Consider the following 17,412-nt stretch of genomic DNA (forward strand, 5'->3'; position numbering starts at 1 on the left):
CGTGGCTGCTCACACGTCGCCGAAAAAGGAAAGAAAGTCGGACCCTCCTTGGACACAGATTAGTTTTGGTCCTCCTCGTCGTCCGTATCGCGCAGCAAACGACGCTACACGACAGCCCCGCCGTCTTTTCCCAGTTCAACATTACTGACTGAGTGAACAAGGGCCCCGTCACAATGTCGGTGGCCTCGAAAAACCCCTTTGCCCTCCTCGATGGTCAGTGATAAACTCTTGATCTCCCATATCTTTGTTCATCATCCTTTGTCATACAGCCGAGGACAACTCACGGCCAGCTAGTCCTGCACCAGCACCCAAGCCTGCTGCTGCGCCTCAGGCTCCCGCCGCCGCCAACCGAAATCAGCAGAAGACTCGAGGTGGTCCGGCTTCGCGCGGTGGAAAATACTACGCTCGTGGTGGAAAGCCCTCCACCGGTCCCAAGGACGCTTCTGGTGCCGTTGGCGCTGAAGAGCCTGTCGTAGAGGGCAGAAAGTGTCGGTGCTCACTTTTTCCTCTGGCGATCTTGCGTTGATCTCTCTATAGTCGAGGGTGGTCGCGGTGGTCGAGGCGGTCGCGGTCGCGGCCGTGGTGGAAACACCGGAGGTCGTGGTCGTCAATTTGACAGACATTCGGCAACCGGCAAGACGTGTGTCTCCCCGTACATCCGAAACTCCTGCTTTTCTGACCTCCCTTGCTAGCGACTCCCAGAAGAAGATTCACCAGGGCTGGGGCGGTGACGAAGGGAACACCGAACTCACGACCGAGCAACAGGCTGCTGCTGATGCTGCTGCCGAGCCAATAAGCGAGGACGCCACTCCCCCTGCTGACGGCGAAGCTGCCGATGGCGAAGCCAAGCCTGAGGGCAAGGCTCGCAGAGAGCGAGAAGAGGAGGACGATAATACTCTCACTCTGGACCAATACCTTGCTAAGAAGAAGGAGGAAGAGCTCGCTATTCCCAAGATCGAGGCTGTTCGTCAAGCGAACGAGGGTGCAGGGGACGATATCTGGAAGGATGCGGTTCCTCTGTCGAAGAACGAAGACGAGGAGGCCTACTTCGTTGGAAAGGTCCGTTGTCTCTTTGGTCCTTCTTTTTTCGTGAATTCTCATCCTTTGTGTTAGCAAAAATCCGCTCCCAAGGCCAAGGCTAAGAAGGAAGACAAGGTTTATCTTGAAATCGATGCCCGCTTCGAGCGCCCCGATCGTGGTGGCCGCGGCCGCGGCCGTGGTGGTGACCGTGGCGATAGGCGCGGCGCCCGTGGTGGAAACCGTGGCGGTCGTGGACAACGCCAGAACGGTGCCTCTCAGACTCCCAATGTCGATGATCAAAACGCCTTCCCTTCGCTGTCCTAGAAGGCTCTGGCACTTTGAAAAGACCGCCGTTTGCTCATGTAGTACATCGTATCGTTACGGTTGTCGATTGTCCTCCACCATTCTCCAGCGTATAGGCAGTAAAGAAATGAAGCAGTATCACTTCTCCCCCCACGACCCGCTTTCTTGTAACCTGTCTCGTGCTTCCTTTATGAACATTAGGGTTATACCTTTTATGATATTGGATTTTCTACCAGAGCTTGTGTGATGTAATAATTTCCTTGCTCAGGGCCCCGGATCATGCTTTTCAGAGCAACCGCAAACACTGGCTTTGAGCCGGAAGCCCCCTGCCATCGCTGTTTGCATTAAACGGCCATCTCCTTTTCTTTTCTCTTCCTTAGCCTCAAAACCATGGAACGAATCTATATTGCAAGGCATGGTGAGCATGCTCTTTTCATGGAAACTTAAAGTCGGCGCCCTCTGATCAATTCCCCCTATCCATAGGGTTTCGCCTGAATTGGATCAACACCAATTGGTATGTTCGTCCTAGCTTGATAGACAATTAAACGTTAAACGCGCGTTCGATCTTCATTGCAATAGGAAGAGCGAGACGGGACTAGCCAGAGATCCTCCTTTGGCTGCGTATGGTTTGGTGGGTGACCTCCCCTGTCCTTCCTTCCAAGGCCATCGGACTAAACAGATTTTCAGACTCAAGCACAAGAGCTCGCCGACTACTTCACGACCCTTCCCGAGGACGAAAGACCGACGGCCATTTTCTCGTCTCCATACTGTATGCCTCGCATCGTTGTTGTTCTGCCTTGAAGCAACTCCTGGTGATCACTGAACAGACCGTTGCCTCCAAACCGCTCAACCAACTGCAAAGGCCCTTAACCTACCCATCCACGTCGAACATGGTAGGTCCAGAAACAATACAAAGACTTTATGCCCTCATCCTCTACTGTAGGAATTGCCGAATGGTACTCGCCCGTCGTATCCGATAGCAATCTGCTCCATCCTCGACCGGGATCGGCTGAATCGCTTCAAAGTTACTTTCCTGAAGTCGACACCAAGATCTGGACCACCCCAGTTTGGTACCCTTCCCGCAAAGGAGAATCGGTGGAAGAGGTTCATGCTCGCGTTGACGGGTTCCTGACCGCGTTTGGAACTGTCCTCTCTAAAGTGAAAGAGATCGACGGGAGACGACCTCTCTTGATCACTCACGCCGCAACCGCTATCGTCCTGGTGCGCAGTCTGACAGGAGACCGTAGGTTGCCTCTCAAGGTTGGCTGCTGCAGCCTGAGTGAATTGCACCCTAAACCCGACGTGAAGAGCGTCTCTCCTCTGGGTTCATATTATGGCGTCAAGCTCGCTGACGGATCTCATATGAAGGGAGGATCGTCCAGGGAATGGGGTTTCGATGATATCGAGATCGAAGAGGGTCGGGTATGTCTCGATAGTCTGAAGCAATAGAGGCCCGCATGCTGACACCATATTTATATCAGGTTGTCGAAGATCCAGGTGAACCGGGGACAGAGAACGAAGAGGACTTCCCTGTCGGGTCACAATTACAACTCCTCAGCTACCTCTAGACGAATTTACATCCGGACCTTCTGGGGGGTGCTACTGTACATTCGATTCTGCTTTATCTCATTCCTTGTACACAATCTAGAATTTGATGTAGGCGCTCGCATAGCTCACACTCGAATCCCGAACGGTATGACAGTGACTACTCTGCTCGTATCTGACCCACTTGACGATGGGAGTCAAAGACTTTGTCTTCTCCAAATCAGCCAGGGCCCCAAACAAAACACCAATGGGGTGACGGCCACAGATAGTGTTTCCTGTCTGCTTCAAATACTTGGCGAACGCCTCGTGTGCTTTCGTGGCAGTGCCAGGGGGGACGCTGAGAAGTTGCATGGCTTCATGGTCGAGGCGTTCGATGGATTTGTGGATAGGGTGGGACGAGGTGGGGGCAGTGGAGCGGTTAAGCGATACTCCCGACCCAACCGGCGTATCCGCCTCTGGGTAATAATAAGTGTAAGAGAATCGTGTTCCCCTGTAGACGGTGGTCAGTCTGGCGGGCGGTCTAGAATGGAAGGGAGTGTACCAGTGGCAAAAGTCAGAGGAAACCACCGTAAACGTATCTTGTCTTTCGAGATATGGAGCGAGCAAAGCCCCAAATTCGGCCTCCTGGCGTTGATTGATAGAACCTACAACAATTGGTACAATCTTTATGTCCTTCCTATTAAACGGATAAACATGGAAAATCGCGTAGCTATGCCAGAAAGACACACCCTTGGAAGATCTTGCGAATATACGGCAGGTGCATCTCTAGGCTATGTTCGTCTTCATCGGCTTTGCGGGACATGTTAGCAAAGCGACCACTTGCTTTCAACTCTTGGATGGCTATGGGGCTGTCAGTGCTATGTCAAAGAAATGGACACGCAAGAGGTTTTACTCTCGAGATCCAATGGGAGATTCCCTATCGGTGTTTCATATTCGGTGCAAGGAGACAATGCACAACCATTGAGATAGAAGTGATGCGAAGGACCAAGGATGAAAACCCGTTTGCTGAATCGATTCAGTTCAAATGAAGGCGAGAATAAGGATGGGCTACCCACATTCCGGTGGTGTCAATCGCCTTATACGCCCATGCAGCGGCGGGCCCTGAGTACGAGTAACCTGCGTGTCTGATGGAATGAGGCAAGAGAGGGCTGGGATGGCGAAGGAAGAATGCTCACGGTGCGATAACCGCCTTGGACTTGGTGATTGGAAAAGACTCGTCGGTTGGGTTGACTTTCTGCAGCCAGCCCGAGAGCTCCTGGTCTAATTCTCTGCCTGCTCATGCTGGTTAACGATGACGACAGTCGCGCCGACCAAGCGTGCATACCGTCTGCTGTGTACCAACTACCAGCATGGGATGCTTCTCTAATGCTCCTGAAGAACCAAGTAAGTACAAGTTACAGGAACATAACGACAAGGGGGCTTGCATCTCAATGTCTTTGGCAATTGGCTATCGATGTGGGTGTGTGGGGCAAGTTGAGAGCGTTGGACGCAAGATGTCTTAAAATAGCAATTCTGCAGCTCACACGGGTCGCATCACCAGGACGTTGGGCATATTGGAATTTTTTGGAGGGTAGCATTACAGGGCATGAGGACATGTGTGTATGGAGATGCTCATAGAAAAGAGTACATGGAGAAAGTAGAAAGTCGACCAGTGCGCCATGTTTACTCTTCTGATCGGAGGCGAGCGGTAGGGTTGGTGACCTTGATGGAGAGGACCTTTGCCCTGAATACGAAAAGTTCAGTAAAACAGATAAGATCGAATGGTGATAAGAGCTGACCGGTCGAGGATGGCGGTACGGTTTCGGCTGCTAACGTTGTGGGCGATCTCAGCAGCGAAGGTTTTGTTGTGGAGAAGAAGGACGTCGAGATCCCGGACATTGCTCACAAGGAACTTCTTGAGTCCGTTGGGGAGGAGATGGCGGGTCTAAAAGAACACGGTTACGTGAAGTTCGCTGGGCGGTGCAAATCGACAAACCTTTTTGTTGCTTCCGTAGCCAATCTACAAGGAAATGCATCAAGTCCACACCAAAATGAAATGTAGCTCGAATGGACGAACCTTGGGCATGGCGGTCTGGCCCTTGAAGCGTCTTCGCACCCTGTTGTCAATACCCTTGGGCTTCCTCCAAGCCTCCTTGACGCCATGGTACCGGTCGGACTGGTGGCGCCTAAAAACGAGCACGAATGAGAATCCTTCTGAATTGCGATAGATTGGCCGGTACGAACTTGAACTTGTTGGTGCGCTTCTTGACGATCTTGATGGCCATTGTGGACTGAAAAAGGATGAAGAGTAAGTTCAAGTCCAAAAACCCGTCCGAGAGCGCTTTATCGAGCCCAAAATGACATCCATCAGCCCAAAATCCATCCAGCTGGTCAATCCACGAAAATGGGCTTGTTGGATATCATTCTGCATGTATTTCACGACTGAGCGCAGTCGATGCACCCTCGGACAGCAATTCGTGCAGCATAACGGGACTTACGGGTGGAGGAGTGTGAGGCTGTGGATGCGCGATTCTATGCCGATGTTAAGGTTGGAGTCGCTGCCGATGGTTTTTAATCTCCGCTGATCCGCCTGCTCCAAAGCAGACTCGGGAGTCAAGAGGGTCGACACCGTCGACGAATAGAATGTTCCGTGTAACTATACGCAAAATGATGAAAGTACTCCAGCAGCTCCTGTTCACTCCTCTGCGCCGCCCTTCGGGGTTAATTGCCGCGTTTGGGTCTTAACGACCGACCCACTAATTCTCATCCTTTGCGTGAACGGGAACCCTTCTTCAACACTAGTGCATTAAACGAGGACGATCTTTAAGCTTTTCTTTTCGGAATGATCATCGCACTCCCAATCTAGATTTCAAACAGAACGAGACCGGGGGGCTAGGTAACAGTTGTTGTCCAAGAAAATAGCAACAGTGTTTTGAGCTCGAGACATTTTGGTATCGAATATCCAGGCAGGACTGATTTGAGGAGCGCACGTGGGGTGGGGAAAAATGCCAACAAAAGACTCGGACGCCCCAAGCGATTCTTGCTCCGAGCATCCCTTGCAGCTGTGAATAAATCATTGGTCGGACCTGGGCATCGCCTCGCACAGCGACCAAGCCTCTTCTTTCTCTACCACCTCCTTTGATGCTCTCGACCTCGAGTTATAAGCTGGCCTTCGACGAGTATGATTATGATTCCGATTGGACCATTCCGACGCAGCCACCAAAAGTGTATCGATCCGCCAGCGTGAAGAGCTGGGGCGTGACGTCGATTGGGCGGGGATTCGACTGGGACGAAGAGAAAAACAGCAGCGTTAATCTGGACGAGGCGGCGGCGGCGGCAACGAGCAGCAGGCAACCAGAAAGGGCGAACGAAGCCTTCGATTCACATGTCCGCAAGCACCACCACCACCACCACCACCATTCGCAGCCAGGCAAATCTCCGGTTCCTTCCTCTGTCTCATCATCTGCCTCTCTCACCAACCCCAAACTTTCCCAGTATCCCAGCCTAATGGCCCAGTCTCACTCTCTGCCCCAGTCCCGTTCCGCCTCCCCCAATCCCTTGTCATCCGCTGCTTCCTTTGCTTCCTTCAGAAGCCCGACCAGTGCTTCGACGTCGCCGGTCCCCTCGTCGCCCCGACCACGTCGCAGATCGTCTCAGCAGCGCGTTTCGCTCATTGCCGGCCGAGTCTCGATAGCGCCCATCGAACCACCTCCCTCGCCCCCGCCCTTGCTGCCCCAGAGCTTGAGGCGCACACCCAGCTCGGGCAGCATCCTGAGCACAGCGGCAAGCACCCGGGCTCCGTCCCCTGCGTCCGATAACCAGTCCTTCATCGGAGGAAGGAGCATTTCCGAATTTGAAATAGAAGGAGAGATTGGCCGGGGTGCCTATGGACTCGTCAAGCGGGCGAGAGAGATCCTTTCCGATGGTTCACTTGGGGTGTGTACATTATCCTCGTTGCTTAAACGCCATTGATATCCTTGTCTAGCCACCGCTTATCATCAAGCAAGTCATCAAGTCTCGCATCCTCGCCGATTGCTGGAAGAAACATCCTCGCCATGGCACTATCCCCATCGAAATCTATGTCATGTCCGCCATCTCCAATACTTCCTACATCCTTCCACCAAAGCGACCATGGGACCCTTCCCGCTTCTCGCAAGAAAAATCAAAAGACGCCTTGCAACTTGATCTCGTTTCAGAACAGTCCGACGATGACTGGGTAGAAGGCAAGGTCGTCAAAGGACATCCTAATATATGCCCCCTCCTCGACTTCTTCGAAGACAATCATTATTACTACTTGGTCCTTCCCTTCACATCCCCAGACCGCAGGCCGGGTCAAACGTCTGCTGCCTCTGATCTCTTCGATCTCGTAGAAAGTTATCCTAACGGCTTGCCCCCATTCCTCGTACGCAGCTACCTCGGGCAAATCGCCGACGCCCTTGCCTTTTTGCACTCCCATGGAATCGGTGAGTGTCGCCTCCTCATTCTCGATTGATCTGGTTCTGATTTCTCGTCAGTCCACCGTGATGTCAAGGATGAAAACGTTATCTTAGGCCCCCGAGATAAAGCCATCCTAATCGATTTCGGAAGCTCGGGGTTAATCAAGAAAACGGGATGGGATACTTTTAGCGGGACGTGAGTAACTCGTTTCAATGTTATCTATTCACTTCTGATCGGTTCGCTTTGTAGACTGGACTACGCAGGCCCTGAAATTCTCCGGGGCGAGCGCTACTATGGAAAAGAGCAAGATGTGTGGGCATTTGGCGTTGTCGCTTATGTTCTCCTCGTGGGCGAGTGTCCATTCATGACAGCGACCGAAGCACAAGAAGGCTTTTCTTCACCTTTCGCCAATGCCTCCATTTCTCTTGATGAACGTTGCGGCGAAGGAAAGGAAGGTGAGGGCGAGGAGCCAGATGGAGGTGGAGCTCTTGGCGATGCTGCTGTGCTCGTTCGAGCATGCCTGGCCGTGGATCCCGCTGCGAGACCGACGTTTGAAAAAATCATGCAATCCCGATTCTTGGCTGGAAAGGGCGGATGGGGAATGGAGAAGCCAATGTGATTTTCCCGACATAGTAGACGTCCATTTTCGCACTAGATGAAGGCGATTGGGAGTCAGTCTTGTGACAGTAATGTTATCGATAGTGATTGTGACCGGCGAAATGTACCATCCCGTGTCTGTATTCTGTGATTGAAACTAGCCTATGTAGACTTAGGAAGATGCCAATGTTGTAGAGTAGATATTACAGTGTACCTCTAACTCATTGTCCTATTTATTGCAAAACTGCTACATGTCTGTTCGAAAGATCGGCAGCGGATGAGAAGGAGGATTGGAATGCCAAGCTGATGGAACGAGATTGGGCCGTCGAGGAGCGGCACCGGAGCTTGACTCGGCGATGACCGAGTCAGATCACGCGTCTTTTATCAGCCATCAGATCTCATCCTATCGATAAATTTTTGGGAATATAAACTCTTGTCTGCGGTCTTTCCATCTCTTCTTCCAACCACCACCTTCGCTTCCTCTCTTTCACGACTTTTTTTAAAGTGAGTCCCTTTCCTCATCGACATTGACGTCCTCAACCCTCTCCACGATCCTCTCATACATCGTTGCGATGTCTGGCGATGGATCTGTGAAACCCTTTTCTCGATGATTGCCTTGTTTCTCTCTCTCTCCCTCTTTTTCGTCGCTCCCGCTTCTCATCCACTGGTGCGAGATGGATGCTGACGATTTCGTCCATCCACAGAACTCCTAACAAAAATGGGAAAGGAAAAGGCCCACGTTAACGTTGTCGGTATGTGTCTATCTTATCGTCGTCGCTTATCATCACCCATTGATCTCGTTCGACAGTTATCGGCCACGTCGATGCCGGTAAATCCACCACCACCGGTCACTTGATCTACAAGTGCGGTGGTATCGACAAGCGTACCATCGAAAAGTTCGAGAAGGAAGCTGATGAACTCGGCAAGGGTTCCTTCAAGTATGGTGAGTCTGCTTTTTTTTTTTTTTTAATCTCCAGTAGATCTGACTTTGTGATAAGCCTGGGTCCTCGACAAACTCAAGGCTGAGCGTGAGCGTGGTATCACCATCGATATCGCCCTCTGGAAGTTCGAGACTCCCAAGTATCTCGTCACTGTAAGGACTTATGTTCGGATAGTATGATCACCTTCTGATCAATGTCATTCAGGTCATCGATGCCCCCGGTCACCGTGACTTCATCAAAAACATGATCACTGGTACCTCCCAGGCTGATTGTGCTATCCTCGTTATTGCCGGTGGTACTGGTGAATTCGAGGCTGGTATCTCCAAGGATGGTCAGACCCGTGAACACGCCCTCCTTTCCTTCACCCTCGGTGTCCGTCAGCTCATCGTCGCCGTCAACAAGATGGACTCTACTAAGGTTCGTTCTGTGTTTTATGTTCTTTACAGCCTCGATTGTACTGACAATATATCCAGTGGAGCGAGGACCGATTCAACGAAATCGTCAAGGAAACCTCCAGCTTCATTAAGAAGGTTGGTTACAACCCCAAGACTGTTGCCTTCGTCCCCATCTCTGGCTGGCACGGTGACAACATGATTGTCGAGACCACCAAGTGTGTTTTTTTCTTCTCTGCGCTCGTCAATAGTGTACTGATGCTTTTCACAGCATGCCCTGGTACAAGGGCTGGTCCCGTGAGACCAAGGCTGGTGTCGTCAAGGGTAAGACCTTGCTCGATGCCATCGATGCTATCGAACCCCCCGTCCGCCCCTCCGACAAGCCCCTCCGTCTTCCTCTCCAGGACGTCTACAAGATTGGTGGTATCGGTACTGTGCCCGTCGGTCGTGTCGAGACCGGTATCATCAAGGCCGGCATGGTCGTCACCTTCGCTCCCTCCAACGTCACCACTGAAGTCAAGTCCGTCGAAATGCACCACGAGCAACTCGCACAGGGTAACCCCGGTGACAACGTCGGCTTCAACGTCAAGAACGTCTCCGTCAAGGACATTCGCCGTGGCAACGTCGCCTCTGACTCCAAGAACGACCCCGCCAAGGAGGCCGCCTCCTTCACCGCCCAGGTCATCGTCCTCAACCACCCTGGTCAGATCGGTGCTGGCTACGCTCCTGTCCTCGATTGCCACACTGCCCACATTGCTTGCAAGTTCGCCGAGCTCAAGGAGAAGATCGATCGCCGAACTGGCAAGTCTCTCGAAGACTCTCCCAAGTTTGTCAAGTCTGGTGATGCCGCCATCGTCAAGCTCGTCCCCAGCAAGCCCATGGTTTGTCGTTTTAGTTCATTCGTTTGGCCTCTGGATATTTACCGCTACTTTTAGTGCGTTGAGTCCTACAACGAGTATCCTCCTCTCGGTCGTTTCGCTGTCCGTGACATGAGGCAGACCGTTGCTGTCGGTATCATCAAGTCCGTTGAGAAGACCGAGAAGTCTGGTGGCAAGGGTAAGTTTCCTTATCGTGGTCGATCCTTGTCTACGATGTCTGACGACCATATACAGTCACCAAGTCGGCTGAGAAGGCTGCCAAGAAGAAGTAAACTAGATGTAGAAACACCCTTTTGTATCACCACCTCGTTCTCGTTTTTACCTCGTTTTCTTCATTTTCGGTTGCTCATCTGCATTGTGTCATTACCATCACGCCTGTATTTTTGTAACGATCACGAACAACGGCGATTTCTTTTCGTCTCATGGCCCGCCATCGTTTAAATTGTCAGTCCTCCGCCTAACATTGAAGTATCTCTACATTGAAGTACTCTTTGGAGAACTGATCTCAAGGTTCAGTTCAGTCTCCCAAGGTCCAATGAAGGTTCAATCAGAAACACGTCTGGACAGTTCCGTTGAATGTACATTGGCTAGCCTTCCTGTTTGGCCAACTGATTGGATTATTGGCGGCTCTGTGGACAATATGTACAAATATCCTCAACACACATGCTCGGGGGCTTGAGTGCGATGGTCTCGAGGCCCAAGGTCTCTTGCCACTGTCCTGTCAAAGACTTCCATCATGAAGGTGAACAAGGAGCGGGTTAGAGCGGCATCCCATCGACCTTTTGAGGATTCGTCCCGGATAAAGGCATGTTGCGCCTGAACTTCGATGAACTACATACAAACCATTGTCAGTAACTGGAAACCGCCCAACTCCAGAAAACCCACTGATGAGGTCACGTTCGCATCTTCCAGCGAGCGTCTGATCAGGTCTCGTCCCTCTCGAGGAACGTGGGTATCCTGGCAGAAATGTCATGAGATTTAGGCCGATATCCGTCTCATGCCTCCGGTACCCACCTGCTTGCCAAAGATCATCTAAGCAGTCGCCACCAAATCAGGAAAATAAACAGGAAGTGAGGGCTTTGCAGAACGTACTACTAATTCACCTTTCCCGGTCAGGTCCCCTCGTTTGACTCGGATCAGGGTATCGTCCTGTTTCCCTTTCCCAAGGGTTGCACTGTGGATATCGGTGGCAAACCAGCAGACGGAAGCGAGGACGCGCGGGTCAAAGGCAGCCTAGTCATATCGCTTGTGACTTGTTTCAAACGTCGAGGAGAGTATTCTCACTCTGAAGGCCTGTGGGGAAGACGACGAAACGGTTGGGTTGTATTAACTGGGTAAGGAAAAGGACAATACTTACAAGGTGGCCACCAAGGCACATCCCCGTCGCTGATCAGTCGAAGGGGGTGGTTAGGAGGAAATGATAGGAACACGAGGGGCACAGCAACTTCTTACCTGCAATTCTCCCATTGCAGTTCTTATGGGCGGACAAGAGATCGATGGCAAGAGTGGCATCCTGTCCACAGTCAGTGTCTAGAGTCAACTTACGCAGGGGACATGTAGTACCTCATCGTATGCATCGACAGTCTTTTCAATCTGCATGCGCAAAGAGCCAAGGGTTGGTCAGCGTGTGTGCAAGGGACCATGGCGATCGCGTTACCTTGTAGCGATTGCCTCGATCTGTTCCTGTTTCCGGTGGTGCATTAAGCCTGGATGATAATGTGGACCAATGTAAAGAGCAGTTCACCTTCAGTATCGTAAGGTATGGGCTCTGGGCCTTCAAATTCGTGGTAGACGGAAGGGCATGCTATGGAATATTATCAGTATCGCTGCCAAACAGCGCGCAGTTCACGGGTCGAACCGACAACGTAGCCCTGGCTAGCAATCTGCCCAGCAAAACGCTCGACAGGACCTGTTACTTGGTATATTTCACTGAGAAGTCGGTTTGATCTCAATTGAAACTGGACTGGAAGTGTGCACTTCTACCTGAAAACTACGACGCCTGCACGATTCCAATGAGCGAGTTGAAGGGCCAGGACCATTAAGAGATGCAACAGACCTGGAAACTTGGCGTTCGGATAATCAGGAAGGTTCGGGGCTATAATGAAGATACGCAAAGGGCGACCATTGGGGTCGAGTTTGGTTTGAAGATCTTGGTATGTTTTTGTGACCAGCATCTCTATCTGAGGACAAGGAGCGCGTCAGCCAAGCCTTGTGAATCGGCAATCCTGGATTGATCAACAATGACTCTCCTTCAATCTTTCATCTCGGAATCCAGGAACAAGCCGTCGACGGTCATTTTCCAGTCGTCTCCAGCACAGACAACACTACCGGTCCTGCGACAGCTTTTAACTTCGGAAATCCTCAAAGATGAGGCACAGACGAAGCAATTTCTGCTGTTCAGTTTGCTCTATTCTCCTCATGCCTCGCTAAGTCCCGATCACCCTGTACAAGTATACGACTGGCTGGAAAATGTTCCTGGCTACGGTACTTCGTCTGGGCCATGCCCCGGGGAAGCCATGTACACTGTTGTAAAACAAGGTTCATCTCCTTCCGTGACATCCACGATATTGCCCTGATCCGACGCGACAGCATTGAGCAAGTCCACTGGGCCCGTTTATGTCACCATTGATTCTCTCGATACTCTGGCCTCGGACATAGGTTCTACATCGGAAGCCTATAAAGCTCTTCGAGAGCTCCATTCTCTTCTATCCTCCCGCGCAGGTCAGTAGTATCCCTCCCCATCGTCCTGGGAACCAGAGCTAATCGCAAAGGGCAAACTCGTCAGGGTCCCTGCTCATATTACATGGATTGGAGCCCAAATTGATCTCCCTGCTCATCCAGCCTTCGTTCACCCCATCGCTGATGTACCTCAAGGGTCACCCTCCAGGAATTGTCGCCCATATCGCGACTGAGTACCTTACACCACCTCCCCCCTACTCTACAATCCCGAAATTCTGGAGTATCTTCACCCCGCTCAGTGAGCGACGTTATACAGTCAACGAATTGGTCTTTGGAACCAAATCCGAGATTCATAAAGAAGTCGAGGAAATTCTACTCGAAGTCTTGGTACGAAGGCCAGGAGGACAAGGTTCCAAGAAGCGGAGTATCGAGAGGGAGTTAGAAGCGTGGTCTGCGAATGTCGGGCCATGTGAATGGACCCAACTGGATACCCTTCGGTCCGTCTGGTCGAAATCAGCCATTTCAGAGGTACCCCCTCCTCCCATAGACGTAACCCGTGGCACTAACTGTTTTCCTCAGCCTACGACGGCGGTGGACCCCACGGAGAATCTGTCGTTCAATCTTTCAATGACGACCGCGCAACAGGAAGCACGAGCACAGGTCCCCCTTCCCTATGTACACGAAGGTACAGTACACAAGAGTCCAACTCTAATATGCAAGACATTGACAATACCTATCGCAGGTGATCAGACCCCCAAGGCGGCGCCTTCCGCGAACCAAGGAGTTATTTTGTACGACCCCGATTCAGCCGACGATATCGACGATGACGACCCCGACGAAGATCTAGACATCTAATACAAAATTCCAAACCTTTGTCGGATTGGCTTGGGAACGACCCTCCCGTGTATAAAATGACTTGTGTGACAAGAAATCCAACCTGATTGGTAAAATAATATACATCGATCCTATCGCTTCGACGATTTAGACAGGAAAGAAAACGACGACCAGCGTGGTTTCTTCGGTCTCAATTCTGCAGGATGCTCATGCGAGGACCAATACCCGAAGTCATTCGACAAGCGGTGGACACGCGACCCATAGTTACTGCCAAATGAAAAGACAGGAGATCCTTGGATGGTGTCAAGATGTCGCAGCTCGTCGTATCGACTATCGACACCGCTCATAATGACGAGGGATGAAGGGCGCGGCCGCCGTTCGAAGGGGGCAGATGGAGGCAAAGGTTCCTGCGCGTTCTCTATCGAGGAAGGTAGCGTTCGGCGACGAATGCTCTTGATTTCCTTGATGTCCAGAGAGTTGACCTTGCTGAAGGTCAGCCCCGTCGAGGGGGTCGGTGGCCGCGGGTGCATCGAATGCCTGTTGCTCACAGCATCGATGCCAGCTCTCTGCAGGTGACTATTAGGTCATCTGAGTTTGGGATATATGGAGAGGGGCCTACCGGATAAACTCGAGAGTTCGCGAACTCAAGGTTCGTGACACGGCAAGTGTCCGCGGAATATCTTGCATATTCTGTCGACGGGGGATATAAGGGCTCTGTTGCTGACATTGTCATGGAAGGCCTCTCTGAGGAAAAGGATACCCCGGACGGTCTCCGTGAATGTGTTTTCAATATCTGGTCCTTCACCCTCTGCCCCAACTTCTTTACGTCCCCCAGGATCCCTTTGAACACCTGTCGGGGACGTGACGACCCTTTCGGTGTCGGTGTGCAACCAACGTCGTTCGTGGGCGCGTATCGTACTCCGATCGCTTGAATGAACCGTTGTGAATTACGGTCCGAGCTTTGGGTCATACTGTACGGAGGTCGCCCATTGGTTGGTTCCCATGGCTGGCAGTCCAAAGTGGCATCCTCCTCGGCAGGATGGCAGGTCCCTACGGACGTCATACTCTCATTTTCCACCGAACTCACGGCAGCCAGTGGAGAGAGGGTCGAGTGGGAGCTGGGGTCATCAGAAGACGATGGGTCCCGCGGCAATGGAGGAACACCTAGACCAAGCGTCCACGAGTTCCTTCCATCAGGCTGAGACAAGTAAGATAAATCGACGCCGAAGTAACGCAAACTTTCATTATCCAGGAAGCGACCGTCGCGTTCGTCGGAATCTTGGGCCCGGTGGACACTGGGTAAGCCCAGAAGGTCAACAGAGAGGCTTAGTGAGCTGCGGGTTGCGGAATATTCGGGGATGAAACGTTCGACGGCGTCGCAAGATGTTTCATGGACAGAGTAACTGTAGCCGAAAGAAGAGAGGTTGCTTCGCGAGGTCGAGGCGACGTCTGCTGAAGCGACGGAGACGGTGGAATTGCAGCCAGTCGAGGAGATCGTTTCATGGCTTTCGGCGTCGGATACACACGAGTCCAAATCGGATGGATCATCGTCTCGTGGATATATTTCCGATTGCGACATGGAAGTAGCAGGCCTGGAAGAGAAGATGGTGCTGGGTGTATGTGGAATCGTTCTTTTGGTCACGGCTGTCGGTTCATCGCGGGCGTGGTTTGCGGCAGAATCGGGGAAAAGCTGGCAAGTGCACTAGAGCAAAGCAGAAGCGGGGTCAATAGATCGGTTTCCGTGCGGTAATGGGGATGAGTCACTACCTCTGCCTGGGTTGCAACTGTGACCACGTTGGTTTCGCTGCTCTGCACCACATCGCTCTAGATACAAAAGTGCTATCAATTGCCGGACGTCAAAGGCGAGGATCAGAGCAAAGGACATACGGAAGTGTCATCACTGTTGTGTCCCAACTGGCGTTGTCCACTTTTCGCCCAACCCGGCGTCGTTGGATATGCCCCTGGAAAGGCTGGCATGAGGGAGGTGGTGCTGGCATTTGGCATGGACATAGAAGAATGAAGCCAAGGAGGGGATTGTAACGTATGAAGATTTATGGCCCAGAGATACATGTTTCCTCACAATGAATGCTTCTGACCAGAGAAGGCCGATCGACCGCAACTGTATGGCGAATCTTGATAAGGAAATAAGCTTGCCTTAATCACAAAGTATAACCAACGTATCAGTAAAAAATGAAAATGAAGGGTATGTCGGAATACAAGGTATTCGCAGTCCGTCTAAATCTCTCTACAAGTTGCCTCTAACGGCGGCATCAACACTCTGGGCAAAGTACTCGACGTTGCCACCGTTCAAGCCAGCCATAGAGATTCGACCGTCAGCAGTCATGTAGACATGAGCCTTCTCCGCAAGGGCCTTGGTTTGGGCGGGTTGGAGACCAGTGTAGCTAAATTCAACGTAAACGGCTCATGCAAACTAGCGATGACAGGCGGGTAACGTACCTGAACATTCCGATCTGGCTCTTGATGTGGCCCCACTCGCCGGGGGTCTTCAAATCGTGAGTGAGCAAGTTGTAGACCTTCTCTCGCATGCTAATGATGCGGTCGGCCATCCCTTTAACTTCAGCTTCCCACTGGGCGTACAAAGTAGGGTCGCCAAGGATTGCGTTGGCGATGCGGGCACCGTGGGCAGGAGGGTTAGAGTACATGGGGCGAATGATGATCTTGAGTTGGGAATCGACACGAGCCTTCTCCTCAGGGTCCGCGACGGTCAGGGAGAAGTTGCCGGTTCGCTCGCCGTAGAGACCCATGTTCTTGGCGAAGGATTGGGCGACGGCGACCTGGTGGCCTTGGGCCACAAAGTGGCGCAAGGCGAAGGCATCGCGAGCGGTGTTACCAGAGGCGAATCCTTGGTAGGCCATATCGAAAAAGGGGAACAGCTTCTTCTCCTTGACAATGTCGGAGATGACGGCCCATTGTTCGGGGGTAGGGTCGATGCCGGTGGGGTTGTGAGCGCAAGCGTGGAGAAGGACGATGGCATGGTCAGGAGCGGCCTATGAAGCAAGGTTAGCTGAAGAAGGCGAAGGTCAGAGTAAGGCAGGAGGCGCACCAAAAGATCGGCCTTGAGACCTTCGAAATCAAGGCTGACGTTAGTCTTGTCGAAGTAACGATATCCGCGCACTTCGAGGCCTGAATCACGGAACAAGGGGATATGGTTGCCCCAGGTAGGGGTTGGGAGGTAGATAACTTTGGAATGGGGGTAGTGACGGGCTAGGAAGGCACCGCCAATGCGAAGAGCGCCAGTGCCAGAGATGGACTGGGTGGATGAGATCTAGATAGGAGGGGAACTTTTGAGCTTCAGTAAACAGAGGATGAGTGGGCATGACTCACGGTTCCTTGTTGGAGAGGGGTGCTCTCAGCGCCATAGGCAAGAAGGGTGGCCCTGGCGGTGAATTCTGGGAGACCAGTAATACCGAGATACTCCTTGTCAGGGTTTTGGGAAGCAACGATTTCTTCTGCCTGGAAAGGAGTGAGTGGGTGTTGTAAGCTATACGGTGAAAGGAGGGACCTTCTTAACAGTCTGGAGGATGTAGGGCTTGCCGTGCTCGTCTCGATATGCGCCAACACCGAGGTTGATTTTGCGAGGGTCTTTATCAGCTTTGAAGGCTTCGGTAATGCCTATAAACAAGATATGTTCAGTGTCGGTGAAAAAGACTACAAAAGAGGCAATACTGACCAAGGATGGGGTCAGGAGGGCCTGCAGGAACGTTGGCCCAGGCGGAGATGGACCTGAAAGCAGGCGCACGAAGGGTTGTGGCAGTTCTGCGAGCGATAGTTGAGGCCAACATCTTG

General features: G+C 52.0%; 10 protein-coding genes across 10 annotated transcripts; 5 read left to right on the forward strand and 5 right to left on the reverse strand.

Annotated features, from left to right (window-relative positions):
• Nucleotides 1–92: 92 nt before the first annotated feature.
• CC1G_06740 (hypothetical protein) lies at nucleotides 93–1,559 on the forward strand. Its single transcript, XM_001828702.2, has 5 exons — nucleotides 93–213; nucleotides 270–488; nucleotides 538–640; nucleotides 693–1,059; nucleotides 1,114–1,559. Exons 1-5 carry the CDS (start codon nucleotides 174–176, stop codon nucleotides 1,342–1,344), a joined length of 960 nt encoding a protein of 319 aa, XP_001828754.1. The 5' UTR covers nucleotides 93–173; the 3' UTR covers nucleotides 1,345–1,559.
• Nucleotides 1,560–1,679: 120 nt separating this feature from the next.
• CC1G_06741 (hypothetical protein) lies at nucleotides 1,680–2,977 on the forward strand. Its single transcript, XM_001828703.2, has 7 exons — nucleotides 1,680–1,741; nucleotides 1,807–1,837; nucleotides 1,903–1,954; nucleotides 2,011–2,092; nucleotides 2,151–2,216; nucleotides 2,267–2,745; nucleotides 2,805–2,977. Exons 1-7 carry the CDS (start codon nucleotides 1,714–1,716, stop codon nucleotides 2,889–2,891), a joined length of 825 nt encoding a protein of 274 aa, XP_001828755.1. The 5' UTR covers nucleotides 1,680–1,713; the 3' UTR covers nucleotides 2,892–2,977.
• On the reverse strand, nucleotides 2,917–4,330 carry CC1G_13648 (hypothetical protein). The gene is made up of 8 exons (XM_002912070.1): nucleotides 4,293–4,330; nucleotides 4,193–4,239; nucleotides 4,044–4,140; nucleotides 3,924–3,992; nucleotides 3,761–3,873; nucleotides 3,597–3,708; nucleotides 3,410–3,544; nucleotides 2,917–3,358 (listed from the first exon to the last, which is right to left on the reverse strand). Coding segments are annotated over exons 1-8 (966 nt in total). The 5' UTR covers nucleotides 4,295–4,330; the 3' UTR covers nucleotides 2,917–2,967.
• Nucleotides 4,331–4,401: 71 nt separating this feature from the next.
• Nucleotides 4,402–5,137, reverse strand: CC1G_13649 (60S ribosomal protein L32). Its single transcript, XM_002912071.1, has 5 exons — nucleotides 5,092–5,137; nucleotides 4,925–5,033; nucleotides 4,844–4,867; nucleotides 4,647–4,792; nucleotides 4,402–4,591 (listed from the first exon to the last, which is right to left on the reverse strand). The coding sequence occupies exons 1-5, from the start codon at nucleotides 5,130–5,132 to the stop codon at nucleotides 4,531–4,533; spliced, it is 381 nt and encodes a 126-aa protein (XP_002912117.1). The 5' UTR covers nucleotides 5,133–5,137; the 3' UTR covers nucleotides 4,402–4,530.
• An 851-nt stretch (nucleotides 5,138–5,988) lies between these two features.
• CC1G_06743 (CAMK/CAMKL/PASK protein kinase) lies at nucleotides 5,989–8,128 on the forward strand (the record flags this gene model as incomplete). The annotated part of the gene is made up of 4 exons (XM_001828705.2): nucleotides 5,989–6,783; nucleotides 6,833–7,310; nucleotides 7,362–7,479; nucleotides 7,534–8,128. The coding sequence occupies 4 exons, from the start codon at nucleotides 5,989–5,991 to the stop codon at nucleotides 7,901–7,903; spliced, it is 1,761 nt and encodes a 586-aa protein (XP_001828757.2). The 3' UTR covers nucleotides 7,904–8,128.
• A 220-nt stretch (nucleotides 8,129–8,348) lies between these two features.
• Nucleotides 8,349–10,547, forward strand: CC1G_06744 (translation elongation factor 1 alpha). Its single transcript, XM_001828706.2, has 9 exons — nucleotides 8,349–8,385; nucleotides 8,586–8,633; nucleotides 8,690–8,824; nucleotides 8,880–8,974; nucleotides 9,027–9,239; nucleotides 9,296–9,432; nucleotides 9,486–10,095; nucleotides 10,150–10,270; nucleotides 10,327–10,547. Exons 2-9 carry the CDS (start codon nucleotides 8,600–8,602, stop codon nucleotides 10,362–10,364), a joined length of 1,383 nt encoding a protein of 460 aa, XP_001828758.1. The 5' UTR covers nucleotides 8,349–8,385; nucleotides 8,586–8,599; the 3' UTR covers nucleotides 10,365–10,547.
• Nucleotides 10,548–10,709: 162 nt separating this feature from the next.
• Nucleotides 10,710–12,131, reverse strand: CC1G_06745 (carboxymethylenebutenolidase; the record flags this gene model as incomplete). Its single annotated transcript, XM_001828707.2, has 11 exons — nucleotides 10,710–10,721; nucleotides 10,756–10,923; nucleotides 10,978–11,049; nucleotides 11,107–11,124; nucleotides 11,185–11,325; nucleotides 11,450–11,478; nucleotides 11,545–11,605; nucleotides 11,638–11,685; nucleotides 11,750–11,896; nucleotides 11,955–12,021; nucleotides 12,076–12,131. 11 exons carry the CDS (start codon nucleotides 12,129–12,131, stop codon nucleotides 10,710–10,712), a joined length of 819 nt encoding a protein of 272 aa, XP_001828759.2.
• Nucleotides 12,132–12,332: 201 nt separating this feature from the next.
• Nucleotides 12,333–13,626, forward strand: CC1G_06746 (hypothetical protein; the record flags this gene model as incomplete). Its single annotated transcript, XM_001828708.2, has 5 exons — nucleotides 12,333–12,630; nucleotides 12,682–12,813; nucleotides 12,878–13,299; nucleotides 13,351–13,456; nucleotides 13,514–13,626. 5 exons carry the CDS (start codon nucleotides 12,333–12,335, stop codon nucleotides 13,624–13,626), a joined length of 1,071 nt encoding a protein of 356 aa, XP_001828760.2.
• Nucleotides 13,627–13,686: 60 nt separating this feature from the next.
• CC1G_06747 (hypothetical protein) lies at nucleotides 13,687–15,184 on the reverse strand (the record flags this gene model as incomplete). Its single annotated transcript, XM_001828709.2, has 2 exons — nucleotides 13,687–14,171; nucleotides 14,225–15,184. 2 exons carry the CDS (start codon nucleotides 15,182–15,184, stop codon nucleotides 13,737–13,739), a joined length of 1,395 nt encoding a protein of 464 aa, XP_001828761.2. The 3' UTR covers nucleotides 13,687–13,736.
• Nucleotides 15,185–15,850: 666 nt separating this feature from the next.
• CC1G_06748 (aspartate Aminotransferase) lies at nucleotides 15,851–17,408 on the reverse strand (the record flags this gene model as incomplete). Its single annotated transcript, XM_001828710.2, has 6 exons — nucleotides 15,851–16,007; nucleotides 16,063–16,613; nucleotides 16,670–16,891; nucleotides 16,951–17,079; nucleotides 17,129–17,238; nucleotides 17,297–17,408. 6 exons carry the CDS (start codon nucleotides 17,406–17,408, stop codon nucleotides 15,851–15,853), a joined length of 1,281 nt encoding a protein of 426 aa, XP_001828762.2.
• Between the last annotated feature and the right edge of the window lie 4 nt (nucleotides 17,409–17,412).

The sequence above is a fragment of the Coprinopsis cinerea genome (assembly GCF_000182895.1).
Source record: "Coprinopsis cinerea okayama7#130 chromosome 1 map unlocalized cont3.1, whole genome shotgun sequence".
In the NCBI taxonomy this organism is placed as follows: Eukaryota; Fungi; Basidiomycota; class Agaricomycetes; order Agaricales; family Psathyrellaceae; genus Coprinopsis; species Coprinopsis cinerea.

Coding starts and splice junctions, on each gene's coding strand:
- CC1G_06744 (XM_001828706.2), top strand. CDS start 8,600: ATGGGAAAGGAAAAGGCCCACGTTAACGTTGTCG. Junction 8,634..8,689: donor GGCCCACGTTAACGTTGTCG/GTATGTGTCTAT, acceptor CTCGTTCGACAG/TTATCGGCCACGTCGATGCC. Junction 9,240..9,295: donor ACAAGATGGACTCTACTAAG/GTTCGTTCTGTG, acceptor CAATATATCCAG/TGGAGCGAGGACCGATTCAA.
- CC1G_13649 (XM_002912071.1), bottom strand. CDS start 5,132: ATGGCCATCAAGATCGTCAAGAAGCGCACCAACAAGTTCAA. Junction 4,793..4,843: donor GCTACGGAAGCAACAAAAAG/GTTTGTCGATTT, acceptor GTGTTCTTTTAG/ACCCGCCATCTCCTCCCCAA. Junction 4,592..4,646: donor CGTACCGCCATCCTCGACCG/GTCAGCTCTTAT, acceptor TTTCGTATTCAG/GGCAAAGGTCCTCTCCATCA.
- CC1G_06740 (XM_001828702.2), top strand. CDS start 174: ATGTCGGTGGCCTCGAAAAACCCCTTTGCCCTCCTCGATG. Junction 214..269: donor CCCCTTTGCCCTCCTCGATG/GTCAGTGATAAA, acceptor TTTGTCATACAG/CCGAGGACAACTCACGGCCA. Junction 1,060..1,113: donor AGGCCTACTTCGTTGGAAAG/GTCCGTTGTCTC, acceptor CCTTTGTGTTAG/CAAAAATCCGCTCCCAAGGC.
- CC1G_13648 (XM_002912070.1), bottom strand. Junction 3,993..4,043: donor TCCAAGGCGGTTATCGCACC/GTGAGCATTCTT, acceptor TCATTCCATCAG/ACACGCAGGTTACTCGTACT. Junction 3,709..3,760: donor TCTCCCATTGGATCTCGAGA/GTAAAACCTCTT, acceptor ACAGCCCCATAG/CCATCCAAGAGTTGAAAGCA.
- CC1G_06741 (XM_001828703.2), top strand. CDS start 1,714: ATGGAACGAATCTATATTGCAAGGCATG. Junction 1,838..1,902: donor AATTGGATCAACACCAATTG/GTATGTTCGTCC, acceptor TCATTGCAATAG/GAAGAGCGAGACGGGACTAG. Junction 2,093..2,150: donor CATTTTCTCGTCTCCATACT/GTATGCCTCGCA, acceptor ATCACTGAACAG/ACCGTTGCCTCCAAACCGCT.